General features: G+C 34.7%; 1 protein-coding gene and 1 long non-coding RNA gene across 2 annotated transcripts; one reads left to right on the forward strand and one right to left on the reverse strand.

Moving 5' to 3' along the window:
* The first annotated feature begins 571 nt into the window (after window positions 1-571).
* LOC122003723 lies at window positions 572-1407 on the forward strand. Its single transcript, XR_006118056.1, has 3 exons — window positions 572-686; window positions 814-891; window positions 1289-1407. It is a non-coding gene; the product is annotated as an uncharacterized LOC122003723 (long non-coding RNA).
* A 4497-nt stretch (window positions 1408-5904) lies between these two features.
* LOC122003725 (polyamine oxidase 3-like) lies at window positions 5905-7404 on the reverse strand. Its single transcript, XM_042558775.1, has 6 exons — window positions 6833-7404; window positions 6611-6699; window positions 6394-6507; window positions 6222-6309; window positions 6125-6138; window positions 5905-5948 (listed from the first exon to the last, which is right to left on the reverse strand). Exons 1-6 carry the CDS (start codon window positions 7118-7120, stop codon window positions 5930-5932), a joined length of 612 nt encoding a protein of 203 aa, XP_042414709.1. The 5' UTR covers window positions 7121-7404; the 3' UTR covers window positions 5905-5929.
* Between the last annotated feature and the right edge of the window lie 10915 nt (window positions 7405-18319).

The following is an 18319-nucleotide window of genomic DNA, read 5'->3' on the forward strand; positions in this document are numbered from 1 at the left end:
CCTAATTCCCTTTCATTTTCTGCCCGAGCTCCGCCATCGTACGCAGAAGAGAAGGAGAGAATGGTTTAAGTCATGGGAAAACAGAGCATTAACTTATCCCTTTTTATAACTTAATATTTCTGTTAATTATCTTAAATAAATTCGCTACTTTTTCTAAACAAACAAATCCAACATCAACTTATCCCTTTTATTATATTCTGTTAATTATCTTAAATAAATTCGCTACCTTTTCTAAACAAACAAATCCAAGATCAACTTATCACTTTTATAATCCAATATTCTGTTAACTATCTTAAATAAATTCGCTACCTTTTCTAAACAGAAAAATCTGTTTGCCCACCTGGTCAGCCAGGTTTTGACCGAGTCAAAGGTCGTGGGTTCAATTCTCGGCTTGGATATTTTTTTGTCGAAACTTCCTTCGTTTAGTAAAAATACCAAACGACCTCCAAAAATTACATAAAAATACTCTAAAAATTTCTAAAAATCCCTAGAATATTTCTATAGCATTTTTAAATATTTTTAAATTACTTTTAGGACTCTAATTGAGGAAATTTGGGGCGTTACAGATGAAGAAGGTTTGTTCGGTGTGATGCACTATCTAATGCCTAAAAGAAACATTCTCTCCCTGCACTCTAGCAACAATATGGGCAAAGATGGTGATGTTGCCCTCTTCTTTGGACTATCAGGTAAGTGTTGGTCACACTACTTCCACATTCTTCCATTCTTTGGATTCAGCAAAATCACAACTTGTTGCTCATTTTCTTCTCAAAATTTAAACTTTATTTTCCTAATTGTTGTGAATTTGGATCCCAGTACTGTTATCCAGGTATATGGCTAACAAATTTGACAAGGGCAAGGTATGAAGTGAGGGAGAAGACATGCACGAGGAAGGTATCCATTTCCGTCCACTTGCTTCCATTCTTCTAAATCTCATGCTCTGATATTTGTTTCATCTTAATTTTCAACATTTTCTACCTTTTTTGATTGCTTTCACTGCTGTTGTGCTGCATGATAGTATTCAACCATTTTCTTCTATTATTAATTTTGACAATATTCCTTGGTTTTCCTTCATTGTTGCATGTCTTTAATGCAGCATGTCTTTGTTGGCCCTTTCGAGCGGGTCCACGTATGTTATGTTCCATTGGTGCAGTGGCTCGCTCTCCACTTATTGTTCATTTTTCCCCTCTTGATCACCTTGAAATATCTATATCTATTCTAGCAATTACATCGGTATTATATTTTCTATTGAGAAACATTTATTTAGTATCTTTTTATTGGTTTTGAACAGAAGAAGAAGAGGCGAAGAGGGTTGAAGGGAATGGAGAGTATGGACTCGGATTCAAAGTGAAGGGGAATAAGAAGGGACAATTTCGTTTGTTTTTTTCTCCCTTTTTTCTTTGATGTAGTTTTTTTTTCTTCTGAATTTGGATTTTAATGTGAGTAGTTGTCAATGGTAATATTTGACATATTCTCAATTTTCTCAAATAATTTCTTTTATTTGACTTTGCTTCTTTATTACTGATTTTTTTTACTAATATAATCTGGGTTTGTTAACAGTTCATGAAAACAATTTACTCCAACGAAGAAATTGACGAAGTGCGATCCGAATGAGCGGATTGCGTACTAGACTATATTCATTACTAGGTATAAATTACTAGACTTCAAAAGATGGTTGAACACTTTGTTTGTGACTCCATGACTTATTGATTTTGATTCCTTAGTGCTAATAATTTGTTTGTTCACAGCTAGCTATCTCCTTTGCTCAATACTTCATTCTTGCATTTCTACCATGAGCAGAATTAGCTGACATTTCCCTTATTTATTGCCTCTCTTTGTGGTCCAAAATTAATAATGGTTGGGTTGTGTGAGTAGCTTATTTAGTTGTTTTCGAATTATGCAAGGACTGACAATGTGGAAGTTATCTCTTTGTGAATTGTTAGATGATGACCTTTTGTATCTTATGAGTTGCTCTACAAATTTCTTGTTTGTACTCTCCTTATGGTTTTCATCTATATGCCATGACTTAATCTTGTTTTTCCTCCTATAATTTATTATTTTTTCTTGTTTGTACTCTCCTTATGTCAATTTGCAGCTCCTGGCAACTTGTTACTTCCAAAATGGAAAAGCATATTATGCCTACCAGGTCTTAAAGGTAATGCAGTCTAGAAAATGGCACAGAAAATTGCATGAATATTTTGTTTCAAGATGTTAATGGATGTAATGCGCTTTGCATGGATTCTATTGATCTTGGATGATAGTTCACTTAAATAATGTTAGCTGCATGTAGTGCTAATTATTTAATAAACTATGCTAAGCTAGGTATCACTGCTCCTAGTAGATTCCATGTACTGTTATTCTCTAATAAACACCTCTTTTTGTTTCCTTCATTTGGTTTGATTTTGCCTTCTATGCACTACAGATTGGTTAATTACATTCTCCTTTTGGAATTCTGGAATTTGATAAGTTTTGTTAAATTTTCTCTTGCAGGTCGGGCAATTCGTGAGGCTTGAGTTTTTTTGATGCAAGAAGTGAGTTTTGTTAGGATGTAGCTTGCCTTGCTAATTTGTAAATTAAAAGCCATATGGAGAACATCAAATGGAAAACATGTAATTTAATGTATATGGAGAGTAATGGAAAACATGTGTATTTTGATGAGTAACAACTCATTTTGTATATTTTTGTATATGTGGCTACAAGATGAATTATATACGAATGTTTATTTTGGATTTAATGTAGTAAATATTTAGTTTTGCATTGGTGGTTTGCTTATAGTAAAATAAGATTGGTTGTTTGGTATTAATGAACATTAAAGACAACAGTTAAAAATGTTGTAAAAATCAGGTAAACCACAACGAAATTTTTTTGTAAAAAGTGATAAAAGACAACGATTTTATCCGTTGTAAAATATATTAAAACTATTGTAAAAAAAATAAAACGTGTCAAATATTCTCTACCACAACAGTTTATATCCGTTGTAAAAAATGTCTACCACAACGGTTTATTTCTGTTGTTAAAATTATCTACCACAACGGTTTTAAAACGTTGTCGTATCCTTCGTAGCCAAATTTTGGGCATATAAATAACAACGGATAAAAACCGTTGTCAAATGTCTACAAAGACAACGGATTCAAAACCGTTGTCGTAGGGCAATACATTCTACAACACCCTCAGTTACAACGGTTTTTTGACCCTACGACAACGGATAATATCCGTTGTCGTTTGCTGTTTTTGTTGTAGTGACTTGGTGTGCACTAGAACACACCCTACGTACTGAAAATCTATATACAAAGCTTAACATAAATCTGCATGCAAAGCTTAACAAAAATCTACCTATTATGCTAATAAAAAATTCTGTACTATAAGCTTAATAAAAATCAATTCTAAAACTGAAATTCTGCATGCAATACTTATCAAAATCTGCAAGCAATACTTATAAAAATCTACTTATTAAAGTCTGCATACTATACTTATCAAATATGCATGCTATACTTATAAAAATCTACTTATTAAAGTCTGCATACTATACTTATCAAATCTGCATACTACTAATAAGTTCCTGCATACTATTAATAAATTTCTGCATTATAAACTTAATAAAATCTGCACTTGTAAGATTAATAAAAGCTGCATACTAGTACTTAATGAAATCTGCATATGCTCACATTACAGCAATTAAAAAAACTGCTCGTGCTTATAAAATAAACAAGAAAAACTAAATTTTTAATGCTACTAAACAGGGCTGTTCATGTTTATTAAATAGCAAGAAAGCCAACACTACGTTCTTGGATTAAGGTTGTTCGTGCCCACTAAATAGCACAATTCAAGCTAAAACCTGCTGGGATTCAAAAACTTATGTAAAACTTGTTACATTTCTTCAAGCTATAAAATTCTGCATACTAACTAAGTTGATTGCTCACAAAACTTGCATTAAAAACTAAAACGACTGCTTACAAATCTACATTAAAACATGCATATCAAAATCTTCATGCCTACTGTATTTCCAAAGGAAGTGTATTCTTAAAGAGATGCAACTGCACTGCTACCTATTTCTCTCATGCCTACTGTATGTACCATGAAAGTAAAAGCTTAACAAAATCTGCATTGCTTTATTTGACGTGCACAAACCAAACCTCAAGCAACATATCTTTATGCTTACTGTCCACAATTGAAAAAAAACCCGGATGCACAGCAACTCCAGAAAACTGTTCCTACCCTTCTCATTGTGCAACCGAACTGCCCATTAAGGTAACAACCAATAGAATTTTGAACATGAAACTCAATTAAAAGGGCTGAAGGGTCAACATGCTTCGAAATTAAAGAAGGAACAAGAATCCGAAAGCAAAGCAAAGAAGAAAGACAAAATCGCGGAACTACTCCTACTGCAGGTGAGTAGCAACTCACCTTTGGTTCTTGGACTTACAACCGAGTAAGACAGCTTCTAGGGCTTCGGAGAAACTCACGATCTTGGCCTCTTCCTCGCGTCTTCGAGCTCTCCTTGTCGAGAGGATCGAGAGGACGAAGAAATCTCTTGGAATCGAGCCTTGGTCGTTCACCGGAGACGTGCCCTAGGTTGGCTTCATTTCCGCCCAAGAGGAGAACGGCGCCGCTCGCGTCGGGAGAGAAAGGGAAGAGAAATCGTGAGATTAGGTCACGGCTAATCAAGCCCTAAGTTCTCCCTTTATAACTCCAATATTTCTATTAACTACTCTTGCTTAAATACAACTTGATTCGGGTTTTATTAACGAACCCGCGGCTGGTTTGTTGGTTAAGTGAACCTCTGCTTCACCCTAGGTTCACGGTTCAAATCTCGGCTTTTACATTTTTTGTCGAAACTTCTTTCGTTCAGTAAAAATACCAAACGAACTCCAAAAATTATGTAAAAATACTCTAAAAATTTCTAAAAATCTCTAGAATTTTTCTAAAGCATTTCTAGATTTTTATAAGGACTTTTAGAACTCCAAATATTGAAATTTGGGGTGTTACAATAATAAATAACCTTTTTAATATTCTAGTGGCCGGCCACCTAAGCTTGGGACCCAAGCTTTGGCCGGCCACCAACTTGGCTCATCCACTTAGTCTTGGCCGGCCCTAGCTTGGGTTCCAAGATAGCTTGGCCGACCCCATTAGGATGGGTAAGAAGGTGGGTACACTACAAGAAAAAAGCCTTACAACAACGGTTTTTCACCGTTGTCATAGCCCCTTTCGGACTGTTGTTAAAGGCTGTGTTGTTAAAGGGGGTACTCAAAGACAACAGTTTTTAACCGTTGTCTTTGAAGACAAAGACAACAGTTTTTACAACGGTGAAAAACTGTTGTCTTTTTCTTCAAAGGCAATAGTTTTTCACCGTTGTCTTTGAGCGTCTACCTTTAATAACAGGGTCTTCAACAACAGTTTTAAACTATTTACGACAACAGCGAAAAACCGTTGTCTTTTTTTGATAAAAAATAAAAAAAAATATTAAAATTTATTATACAATTTTCTAGTATTATAAATCATTCAAAATACTAAATTTGTAAATAAAATTTAACATATAATTTTCTAACATTCGAAAATAATATTTACAACATTCCGAAGAAATTTCAAAAGTAGCCAACAAAATGACAACGACACTATTAAAACAAAGGTAGAACAACACAACATCCTAATCCTAGAAGAGTAACACAACATCCTAATCTTGATATCCAGTTTTGAAGAGTTTGATCATTTGAACTACTTTTACCATGTACAACACTAGAAGAGTAACAAAACACTGCTTCTTAATTCTCCTAATCCTTCATCTTCTTCATCCTTGCCATGTTTGCATCGTACTTGGATCGAAGTGGACCAAGTAGATAAAGAAAGAAGATAAACTAAATGCCTTCATCTTCTTCATCCTTGCTTCTTAATTCTCCTAATCCTTCATCGTCTTCATCCTTGCTTCTTAATTCTCCTAATCCTTCAAACTCCACCTGTAAGAAGAAGATAAAGAAATGTCACTTGATCTAAACTAAATGCCTATGAATAATAAAAAAAATCTGAAATCTCATAAAGTAGACTTAATTCATTAATAATGCATCATATTGAATGTCTCTCCATGACTAGCTTAATAGCCTGTGCTATAGACATGTCTTCATTTGTTTCATACCTGAGTTTGTTAGCCTGTAAACGTTGAACAGTCATTTCACAAGAGAAATATTTCAAAGTTATCAGCACTGCAGATATAAGGTTAATAAAGAACTTGCCTCTTCCAGAATGGTTTCAAACACCTTACCAACTTTTTCCACTAGATCTTGAGGCACTTGATGTCCATCACCATCAAAGAGTGCGTAGCTGAAAAATAGAAGTAAATTTGTCTCCATAAGATTATAGTCTCCATGATCAGTGATATCTGTTAATTATTCAATTAACCATTACCTCTCCAAGTCATGATCATACAAGACAGAATTGTCACCAGAAGTTCGATAAATTGGTAGACCAAGTCTTCCAATCCAAGATGCCAATGGATTCTCGTTGCAGACACCATGCAACCTGAAGTGTCCAAATTAAAACTTCTAGTCACTGAAATTTTGAAGGCTGGCCACAATCCTCTTCAGAAGGAATGAAAACAAAAACACAAAAAAAAGAAGCATACCAGGCTGCTCCCATGTCAACAGGAAAACCAAATGAGTAGTTAGTGTGAACTCGACCACCAATTCTATCCCGAGATTCTAAAAGCACAACCTAAGGAATAAAAAATAAACTTCCATGTGATACAAATTTACCCAGCCACTTCACACACTGCATTCATATCAGAACTTAGAATCTAATATGTAAAGGCAACTGAAAAAACTGTTAATTTATATCGACATAACACCTGAAAAGCTGCATTTTTCAGTGCATGAGCAGCTGCAATCCCTGCAAATCCACCACCAATGACAATGGCAGAAGGAGAGCGAGATTGCCTTGCTTCAGTCTTCTGATAGAATGATGCTGCAAGAAAATTTAAGTCAATATATATATAGATATATATGTTGATGTGAAGCAGTAAAATGCAAACTAGAATATATTTTAACACCATGAAAAAAAACATAATTAATAATAAATCCAACACAAGAACAAGCAACATATTCTGTCGTGTTGTATATATATTTACCAAATGCATTTTCCTTCCACATGGTTGAACTCTAAAAATAATTCAGAAAGTACCCCAATAATAAGACTGACAACAGAAAACACCCCAAACATAAAAATTTAGTTTTATTTGCAATTATGACAGATAATCATGTAACTAGCTTCAGTATTCCCACAAAAAAAAGATATGTAACATAACAATATACTGATACAAAGAAAACTAAAGGGATGACCATTAAAGGAAAGAATACCTTAAATAAAATGAATTCAGAAAGTTCCCATAGGCTCTGGATTAATCCTTTAAGTTTACTTTGATCATGAGCTAAAACATTGCAGTGAATAGATTTAAATCGAAGTAGGTAAAATTCCCATTTTGGCAGCCTGTATACCTCACGAAACCCATCTGCAATTTCACACTAGAGGTTGAAATCGAGCTCTTAAAAATCTTTAAACTTGATATACCGAAAGCTGGAATAGAGCAGGAGGCTATACTCACCAGAAAAATCCAAATTGATGCTGGAAATCATTGAAAAAGGGATGAGTAGATTCAAAACTCTACTAAGCTTGAACACCAACATCTCACAACTGGAAGCCCTAAGAATCGACCTGAAATCAGTCAAAAAATTGAAGATTTTGTGACTAAAAATTTACATAGAAATAGGTCACAAAAAGGACTCTATTTGGGCATAAACAAGCATAAAAAATATGTAAGGAACAAAACCCCTCAAATGATTTGAAAATGAGGGAGGCGGGGAGCCGAAGGGTGTCAGTGACAGTGGCGAGTATGCGGAGAAGAAGTTTGTCCAAGAGCAGCAGAGATCTCTTCCTCCATCGCAGGTTCGTTTTCATTAGGGTTTGTGATTGATCACTGAGTCGCATGTTGAAGAGTGCATGATAGAGAGGCCTTTTAGTTGAGGCGGCAGCGACGCATATGGCAGAAGCGAACCTGAGGCCCATCTAGGATGGAAGGCAGTGGAGCATCTAGGGTTTTCGACGAGAAGATGCAGGAGGAAGAAGTAGAGGACACTTACTGTTAGTGGATTTCATGTCGGAGGTCTTGTCGGTGAGGGCATCCTTAATGGACTCGTGGACTACTGCTACTCCTGCGCAGCTCCGGTGAGCGAGAGATTGTGAGAAAAGAGAAAAGAGGGATGGATTGAGAAGATAAAAGGGTGGAATACGGCGGCAAAAAACTTTCGGGGAGAGGGAAAGAAAAAAAGCGGGGCAAAAATTAGCGAAGGGGAAAAAACGGCGAAGGAAAAAAAACACCAGTATTCAACATCACTTAATAGACAACGGCTTTTAAAAATTGTTGTCGTAATCCCAAAAAAAAATACACATAGGCAACAGTTTTCAAAAACTGTTGTTGTAGCATTTAAAAACCGTTGTCGTAGTCTTAAAAAAACATAAATAGACAACGGTTTTTAAAAACCGTTGTCGTAGGCCAAAAAAATTGCTAAAAGACAACGGTTTTTGTTAAAACCGTTGTTAAAAGGCAAAAAGACAACGGTTTGGTATAAAATCGTTGTCGTTTGAGTGTTGTTGAATGACGTTTTTCTTGTAGTGGTATGTGGTGGGTATAAATATCTAAATACAAGAGGCTACGATAGGGACCGAGAGGAGGAATTGGTTTTGGTCTCCCGATGAAATTAAGCTTCTCGTGTTCGCTCCGAACACACAACTTAACTTCATCAATAATAATTCATACCACTAAAGAATTATTATTGAACTACCGCACCAATCCCAAATTACATTTTTGGGCTCCTTCTTATTATGAGTGTCTTAATCTCCCTGTGTTTAAGATGTCAAATGTCCACTAATTAAGTGAGTTACTGACAACTCATTTAATTAATATCTTAGTCCTAGAGTAGTACCACTCAACCTTATCATCATGTCGGACTAAGTCCACCTGCAGGGTTTAACATGACAATCTTTATGAGCTCCTCTTGGGGACATTATCATCCTAGATTACTAGGACACAGTTTCCTTCTATAATCAACAAGTCACACTATAAGTAACATCATTTTCCAACTTATCGGGCATTTTGATTTATCGAACTAAATCTCACCCTTTGATAAGTCAAAGAAATAAATATTAAATATATGTGCTTGTTATTATATTAGGATTAAGAGCACACACTTCCATAATAACTAAGGTCTATTTCTTTTATTAAATCAGTATAAAAAGAACTTACCTTAAATGGTCATGCTCAATACATTTAAAGTGTACTAGTGTAATGTAACACCCCAAATTTCACTATTTGGAGTCCTAAAAGTCCTTATAAAAATCTAGAAATGCTTTAGAAAAATTCTAGAGATTTTTAGAAATTTTTAGAGTATTTTTATGCAATTTTTGGAGGTCGTTTGATATTTTTACCAAAAGAAAGAAGTTGTGACAAAAAAAAAATGTCCAAGCAGAGGCTCGAACCGACAACCCCTGACCCGAGCAAAACCTAGCTAACCAACTGGGCTAGCAATTATTATTTGATCTAATAAAGGAAGAATTATATTTAAGTAATAGAAGTTAATAGCGAGAAATAATAGGAAGAAAATAAGTTGCAACCGGGATTCGAACCCACGAGATGCGCCTTAAGCCGAACGCGGCCAACCAACTGATCCAGCGATCGTTTCTTATTAAAGAAGGAGAAAAATTCCATTCAAGCAGAAGTTGGAACATTTAAAATAAATTGGGAAAAAGGTGTGCGGCTGAGGGATTTGAAACCCAGACCTGTGATTTGGTCAAAACCTGGCTGACCAACTGTTCCAGCGGATGGTTCTGTTTAGAATTGGTAGCAAAATTATTTAACAAGTTAACCGAATTACCCTAGTTATAAAAGAGAGGACTTAAGTGAAATTTTGGGAATTAACCTCTCCTTCTCCTCTCTCGCAGCGTCGACTTTCTCTCGGGCGAAACCGCAGCAGTTGGAAACTAGGGCTTCTCCGGCGGTCGGCCAAAGGGGACCTCTCCGTGGGTTCTTCACAAGTCCGAGCTCCTCTTGTCGAGGAGAATCCTTAAGCACGAGGAAGAGGGCAAGTTTGCGAGATCCTCCGCAAACCCTAGAAGCGTTGGAAGCCTTTTCTTCGGCTGTAAGTCCAAGAAACCCGAGGTAAGTTGCTACTCACCTGCAGTAGGATAGCTCCGATTGTTCCTTTCCTTTTTCCCGAGAGCTTTGGGACAGATTGTAGGTGCTTTGTGCTTTTGATCGGATTCTATGCTACCTAGTTGCATCTGTGCTGACCACTACAGAACCTTGTTTTTTTAAGCGTGCATAAAGTCTTATTACAAACTTGAAACACAATAATTTTCTAGATCTTTAATGCTGCACGTAATTGGAAACTCCTTTGTTGTTTGTTGTTTGTTGCTTGTTACATCTATAGATTCCAAGCTAATTAATGGAAGTGTTTCTAATATCAATTTGGCTAGTTTTACAGTTCTATGTAGAGAATTAAGGCATGAGATGAATTTTGAAAGTCGGAAAACTACTTTTACAGAATCATTGCAATAGCACATTTTAGATGTTGCAAAGATGCAACAAAATGGATTTTCCAGAATTTGGATAGCCCTTTTAAGTTGGCTTTTGAAGTGGTACAACTTGCCTTTTTGGAACAGATATGCTTAGCTTTGATGGGAACTTTATTTTCAGATTATTTAATTAACACTTTCAAAATATAGCATTGAGGAAAGAGTTATTCATAACATTAAGGTTACAGAAGCTTTTAGGAGTGTAAGTATTGAAGTTATCGCTATTACTTTTTGAACGGTTCAAAATACATATGTACGATTTGGATAGCTAAGGTAATTAAGAGAAGTTAACAATTTTCTTCCAACAATTGGATGAAGAGATGTTGGTATTTATTCATACTAATAAATTGGAATAAATATTCTTCTAATTATAAATGGATTATGTTGATGTTGAAACAGAAAGTTTAGAAAGCAGTCGTTGATACTAGATGAGTGGGGAAACCAAAATAATTGAAATAAATTTGGAAGTTTTAATGAAGTTTAGATCTTCTTGTAGTATAGAATTTTAGTGCAGTTTAGATCTCTTTGAGGTGCAGAATTTTAGTACAGTTTTCTCCATTAAGTGCAGACTTTTCTTTAAGAATTTAGTTCTTTAGCAGTGCAGATTTTAGATAAGCTTAGTACACAGATTTTATTAAGCTAGTATGCAGATTTCTGTTAAGCAAGTGCAGATTTTGTTAAGCTAATATGCAAATTTCTGTTAAGCTATTATGCATATTTTTATTGAGCTAGTATGCAGATTTCTGTTAAGTATTAGTGCAGATTTTTGATAACTATTGTATGTGCAGATTTCTTTTGTATTCTATGCATGATTATGTGTTACATAGTTAGTTTCATTCATAGATGCATACGAAAGATACCCTAACAGTATTTTGGGTTTAAGAAAAGTATAAGAAAGATAAATAAAAGTATTAGAAAGATAAAGAAAAGTATAAGAAAGATAAAGAAGAGAAAGAAAAGGCCGAGGCCTTAAGTAGATCCCAAAAGTCAAGACTTTAGGGATTTTGGCACACAAGGTGCCTATTAAAATGCCAAGGCATTTAAAGAAGAAGTAATTAAGATTATAAGTATTTTACTTTTAAGAAGAGGCTAGTACCCGACTTCCGAGGTTGTCGTTAAACAAATCCAGGTGTCCAATTCCGAGGTCTTGGCCCTGGTAGACCGAGGTCTGCTCTTTTAGGATTGGTGGCTCGCTACCCCAACCTATTAGGGAACGCGCATAAGATGGTACTATGCCTGGGCCCAAGAAGAAGTTGATTATTATTTTGAAGTATTATAAGTATAAGTTTTTGAACAAGTAAAACGAGTTTTACAGAAACATAAAGTATTAAAGATTAAGTTAGAATAAATGAAATAAGTTTCATGTGGTTCTAAAAATCAGTAAGTTTAGTTCCTTATTCTACCATGTTTATCTAGTAGATGAGTAGTTTTCATGTTTACCTATTAGATGAGCAGCATGATTAACTATTAGAATTACATGAGTAGATTCTTTAGCTTTTCTTTGCTATTAGTTTGACATGAGCAGTTATGTTTATGCTTTATTTCTTTTTAGAGCATATAGTTTCTGGTTCTTTTCGTATACATGCACATTCGTGATTTTGTGAGTTAGATAGCGCTTACTAAGAAAATTTTGCTTATAGACTACACTTCCTCTTACTGCAGATAAAGGAAAAGAAAAGATTTAGTAAGGAAGGCGACAAGGTGGCGCGGATGGTGTGTGATGCCAGGACTATGGAAGCCTTGGGACTTAGTTTAAGAATTTATTAAGATTGCCATTTATTAAGAATGTATTAGATGAGTCATTTAGTCTTCCGCTGTTAGTTAATTGTATATTTTTATTTTGTTTCCGCTATTCATTACTTGCATGATTTGATTTCATTAAACTGCGTGGTGATGTTATTCCTTTTGTGTGTTTGATATGTGTTCCAGCCGCCTGTGGCTATGTATATTATGTTATGTATTAATGATTATGGTCACCGGTACAGGGGAGACTCTGCCGGAATTTTTCGGTAGGGTTTCCATGTGATTTTTAATCATACCGGTTAAGTAGAGTTAGTAGTTAAGTAACGGTCATCCTTAGAGAGTAGTAGTAGTAAGAAGGGTGGTCGTTACATGTAATTTATTAGTCAAGATTAACTAATGCCTAATTACACTACGACTATTACAATGGTTTGTTCCTTTCCATCTTAGTCGTGAGCTACTGTTTATAATTTATAAAGAACTGATAACACAATCTTCTATTGTGTGACACCACACACTATGTTATCTACAATATAAATTAATTGAATATCTACATTTGGTATATATAAATGTAGACACTTGACCAATGTGATTCTTATAAATGTTTATACAAAAGCTAGGCTTTTAGTATACACTCCAACATTGGGTTCCAAGAACCTTGCCCTAATTCTTGGAAAACAAAGGGTTGTATACAACCGAACTAGACTTGGATACAAGGTCAAACAAAGATTTAGATCCTACTTATCATTAGTAAATCGATCAAATAGAAACTTAGTCCAAGCATGGGTCTTCAAGCCCAATCTGATTAGTCAAGTTTGACTTAATCAATATTGGATCCCCAATGATCAAATTCATTACCTTGATAGACCTTATCGAGACTATGATCCAGGGGGAGCCAATAAAAAAAATATTTTTATTATAAAATAGAATTGTCTGATGCTTGATTTATTGCTTTTTATTATTCATGCTTAGACTAGGATAGATAAGGACTTATGCTTGATCTACACTTGACTAATTAGACCTACGAGTTTCAAAAAGGAAATTAAATATTCAATTTCCTTGAGAGGTTTTATCTAGAAGTGGTGGATGATCTCATACCCAAGAAGACCTAGTGTCTCTCCATAGCCTGGAAACCAATCATTGTGTAACACCCCACCCTTCTCCCTACTAGTCTGTGAGGGTGGAGCGCTACTGGACTACTAACTATACTTAACTAAAGTTGTTCACATGAAAATATCTATACTTAAAACTCTCAAAAACTCAAAGCATGCAATTAGTAGCAATAGAAAACATAATAACTCATCCCAACATTCTACTCAAGTATATGTTCGCAACTAAAACTATATAAATCTACACAAGCACAATGATACAACTCAAATAATGGAACTTAATGTACATAGCAAATAAAAGGAAGAGTTCTAAACATAAAATATTCAATAAGCAATCCAGCAACATGAAAGAATAGTTCCAACACTCTGAATACAAAATCTTAAACTACTCCTACTGCAGGTGAGAAGAACTTACCTTGGTTTCTTGGACTTACAGCCGAGAAGAAGTTTCTAGGGTTTGCGGAGAAACTCAAACTCCGAGCAACTTCTTCACATCCACTTGTTCTCCTTGACAAGGTGATCGCGATGGTGGAAAACCTCTCAGATTTGGTCCTTGGCTGGCCGCCGGAGACAACCCTAGCTTCCTCTCTGTTTCTGCCCAAGCAGAGATGTCGACGCACGCGAGAGGGAGAAAAGAAAAGGTTTAGGTCAAGGAAAAAACCTAAGTTCTCTCTTTATAACTAGCATATTCTGTTATCTAACTATTGCTTAAATTATTTCCGCCCCTTCTTTGATCAGCACGGCCCGCTTAGGCACTTGTCTATCGCTCTTCGCTTAAGTCTTGGACTGGGTCGGAGGTCGCGGGTTCGATCCTCGGCCGAACCTCTTTATTTTTTGCAACTTCTTTCTTTTGGTAAAAAAACCAAACGAACTCCGAAAATTACATAAAAATACTCTAAAAATTTATAAAAATCTCTAGAATATTTCTAAAGCATTTCTAAATATTTTTAAATACTATTAGAACTCCAAATAATGAAATTTGAGGTGTTACACATTGAAATAAATATTTAATTGGCTAACTATTAAACCTTAGTCTAATTCAAATGTAGATCAATCCTTAGATTTGAATTTAAATTGAAGATTAAATTAATCATCTCACAAAACTATAAAGGTTCCGTGATTGAATCTAGAAAAGGGTGAGATGGACCTACGTTTAAAATGTAGTTAACCAAACCCAAATTAATTAAACTCAATTCAATTAAGTTAACTCAATCAAAAGCTTAATCAATTTCAAAACTATAATTAATTACAAAACTTTAATTAATTTCAAAACTATAATTAATTTCAAAAGCTTAATCAATTTCAAAATTATAATTAATTACAAAACTATAATTAATTACAAAACTTTAATTAATTTCAAAAGTTTAATTAATTACAAAACTATAATTAATTACAAAACTTTAATTAATTTCAAAAGTTTAATTAATTTCAAAAGCTTAATTAATTTCAAAACTTTAATTAATCTCAAAAGTTTAATTAATTTCAAAACTTTAATTAATTACAAAACTTTAATTAATTTCAAATTTTTAATTAATTTTAAAAACTTAATTAATTTCAAAAGCTTAATTAATTTCAAAACTATAATTAACTTTCACAATCTAATTAATTTTTAAATATCAATTAATTTTCAAATCTAATTGATTTTCAAATTATTATTAACCTTCAAAATTTTAATTCTTTCTAAATGCTAATTAATCTTTAAATTTTAAATTTTCATTTATATTTTAAAATTTAAAATTTGAACTTATTCCAAATGCAAACTTATATTCCAAAATTTGAAATTCAAAATCATTCAAAATTCACACATATATTTTAAATTTTCAAATTTAGTATTTTTAAAAAAATCTAAATTAAACTTAAATTATGTTTGAAATATCATAAATATTTTTCAAAATTATAGATAAAATTATCTTCAAGATTAACGTAACTCCATCTTACACAAACTCATAAGCTAAACATATTTGATTGTAACGCCCAAAAATTCTTAAAACTGCATTAGAAATATTCTATGATTTTTCTGGAATTTGTAGATATTTTTCCGGAATTTTTAGAATAGCGGAAGTAGCAAAAATAATTAAAACCGCAAAATAGCTTAGGCGGGAATCGAACCCGGGACCTCTCGGATCCGATAACTTTTAGTTAGCCTTAGTAACCAGATGAACCCAGCAGGGCCGTGCTGAAAGGAAAGGGATTCAATTAAATTTATATTGAAGTTGGGCGAACTAATTCCTAAATATAAAGAGGAAAATTATTAAGTGAGGAGATTATATTTTTGATCGTGACTTTTCCTCCTCTCAAACCCTCACCCGCCGACCCTCTCCCTTCCTCACCTCTCGGCGCCCAAGCCAAGCAAACCTAGGGTTCCTTCCCTAAGGGCTCTAGGAGCACTTTCCGGCGACGACTCCGACACGAGGACGTTCCCCTCTGCGAGAAGAACACGTAGACGCGAGAGGATCGTCGAGAAGATCGTCCCCACCGGAAAACTAGCGACTAGATTCGTAAGAAAACTAGCGCACGAGGTAAGAAACCCCTCACCTACAGTATAAGTAGCTTTCGTTTGATTGCATGCCTTTAGTTTAGCTATATGCAGTTTTTTTTTTCGGCACTCAGGGTGTGTTTAAACCCTCCTCGCAAATCATGGACCTAGTTGAGCACCTCTAGATGGGCCAGACACGTAGTTCTCCTTCAGTTAGAGGCTCTAGACATTGTCGGGTGCCTAGAGGTGGTCTCCCTATTAGAGGGGAGAGTTGGAGCACACCAAGTGTTCGACAAAATGATTACTGTAGCTAAATACTACCTCAGATATTTTTAACAGCTCAGTTAAATGCATTAGTAGCATTTAAATCAATATATTAGTCTAGTTTCAGCTTACATGGAACTACGGTCCAATGGGTGGGCTCCCACAGTCGCCTCTAGATTTAGATAACCTAGCTCTAGGTTCAGATAACCTAGAAACAGCAAAATAGACAATTAGTAGCTATATTCAGTATTTTATTTTTAGTGGCACTGTACAGGATTAGATATCCATTGGGTTGGGCTCCCACAGTCGTCCCTAGGTTTAGATAACCTAGTAAACCCTACTAAATGCGGGACTTGCAAACCCGGGTCTAGCTAGGGATGCGCGCACAGCAAGTACAGTTGTCGGGCCCAAACAGCAGCATGATTACTATTTTCACTTATTATGATAATAGCTTTCAAATTCGTAACCTAGTTATGTGAATATAGTTTTAGCTCAGTTTCAGTTTAGTTCTCCTAGTTGATACCATGAGATAGCTCCATGCTTAGATTTTATTATGCATGCCATGTTTCAGTGTTTATGCCATGTAACTTCTGTATGCCATGCTTTAACAAATCCAGTGCATGTTTTTAAATAGCATTCTTTAAAAACATGATTGCATCATTGCATGTTTTTGTGAGGTAGATGGTTTCTTACTAAGCTTAAAGCTTACAGATACTTTTTCCTTATACTGCAGATAAAGGTAAAGGGAAAATGGATTAGCAGAGGAAGCTGAAGGTCAATGCAGTGATGGTGTGTGTGTCAGGAACCTGGAATGAAGATCCTTAGGGAGTTTAGCAAATTAAGAACTTAGTTTCTTTTCTCGAGTACCTTTATGCACTTTTAGACCTTAGAATGTTTAAACCATGGAAGATTTGTTTAAGTTGTTAGTAATTATGTTTGAATGCTAGTTAATAGATGTTAGAACTTATTTCAATTGATTTTAGAACTCTTATATGAGATTTTGGCACGTACTAGTGCTGAAATCAGAGTTTCAGTGCGAAATCAGAAACCTAGATCGATCTACAGATCGATCATGGTTAGGCTGTGCCATTGGATCGGTCGGCTGACCGATCCAGTCGCGAACAGAGAGTTTATGGATCGGTCAGCCGACCGATCCAGATGCGAACAGTGGGTACAGAAATCAGCCGACCGATCAGTGTACTCCTGGATCGGTCGGTAGACCGATCTAGCCGCATACAGAAGCGATGAAGCTTGTGGATCGGTCAGCCGACCGATCCAGGGTTTCTCTCCGTGCCAGTATCAAGCTGGATCGATCACTGGATCGATCCGACAGCCCAATCGATTCATGGATCAATTGAAATGCCTTATTTCAGCTAGCAGGACATCCGAGAGGCATAGATTATCTTCCCTAGCATGTGTACAACTCCTAGGTACACCTAGAATATTAAGTTAAAATTTTACAGTAATCAGTTTAGTAAAATTTTAATCAATCCAGATTTTCCGCAATAGTAATTTAGCACAGCATAATGTAGCGATCGGCCTTACAGCCTAGTCAGTAGAAGGCGGGTCGTTACATTGATAACCTAGAAGGAATGAGATAGAAAATTAATAAAATAAATAATAATTTTTATATTTTTATTTTACATGCTTGTACTCTAGGATACCCTAAAATTCAAAATACTCATTTTTGGCATTAATTAAGGGGGAGTGAAAGGAAGGTTAAGCCATTAATTTTTATTTTGTTAAAATATTATTTTTTTTAAGATTTCAAATTTTTTAAAGAAGTTCATTTTTTAACTATTTTTAAAAATAAATCTTATTTGAAAAAGCAAGTTCAAATATTTTTGAAAAAAATTTAAGTTTGTAACTATGCTTTTTATCTAAAAATATTTTTTTAAGCTAAGTATTTTTCAAGCTAAGTACTTAAACTATACTTTCTATCAAAACATTTTCCAATAACTATGCTTTTCATCAAACTCTTTTTTAAAGCTTAGTCCATATCAAAATCTTTTTTAAAGCTAAGTTTTTCTCTAACTCTTTTTCACAAGAAATTATTTTTCAAAGCTAAGTTTTTATTGAAAAAGCTAAATATTTTCAAAGCATTTCTAATTTAGCTAGG

The sequence above is a fragment of the Zingiber officinale genome, chromosome 7B, assembly GCF_018446385.1.
Source record: "Zingiber officinale cultivar Zhangliang chromosome 7B, Zo_v1.1, whole genome shotgun sequence".
Classification (NCBI taxonomy): domain Eukaryota; kingdom Viridiplantae; phylum Streptophyta; class Magnoliopsida; order Zingiberales; family Zingiberaceae; genus Zingiber; species Zingiber officinale.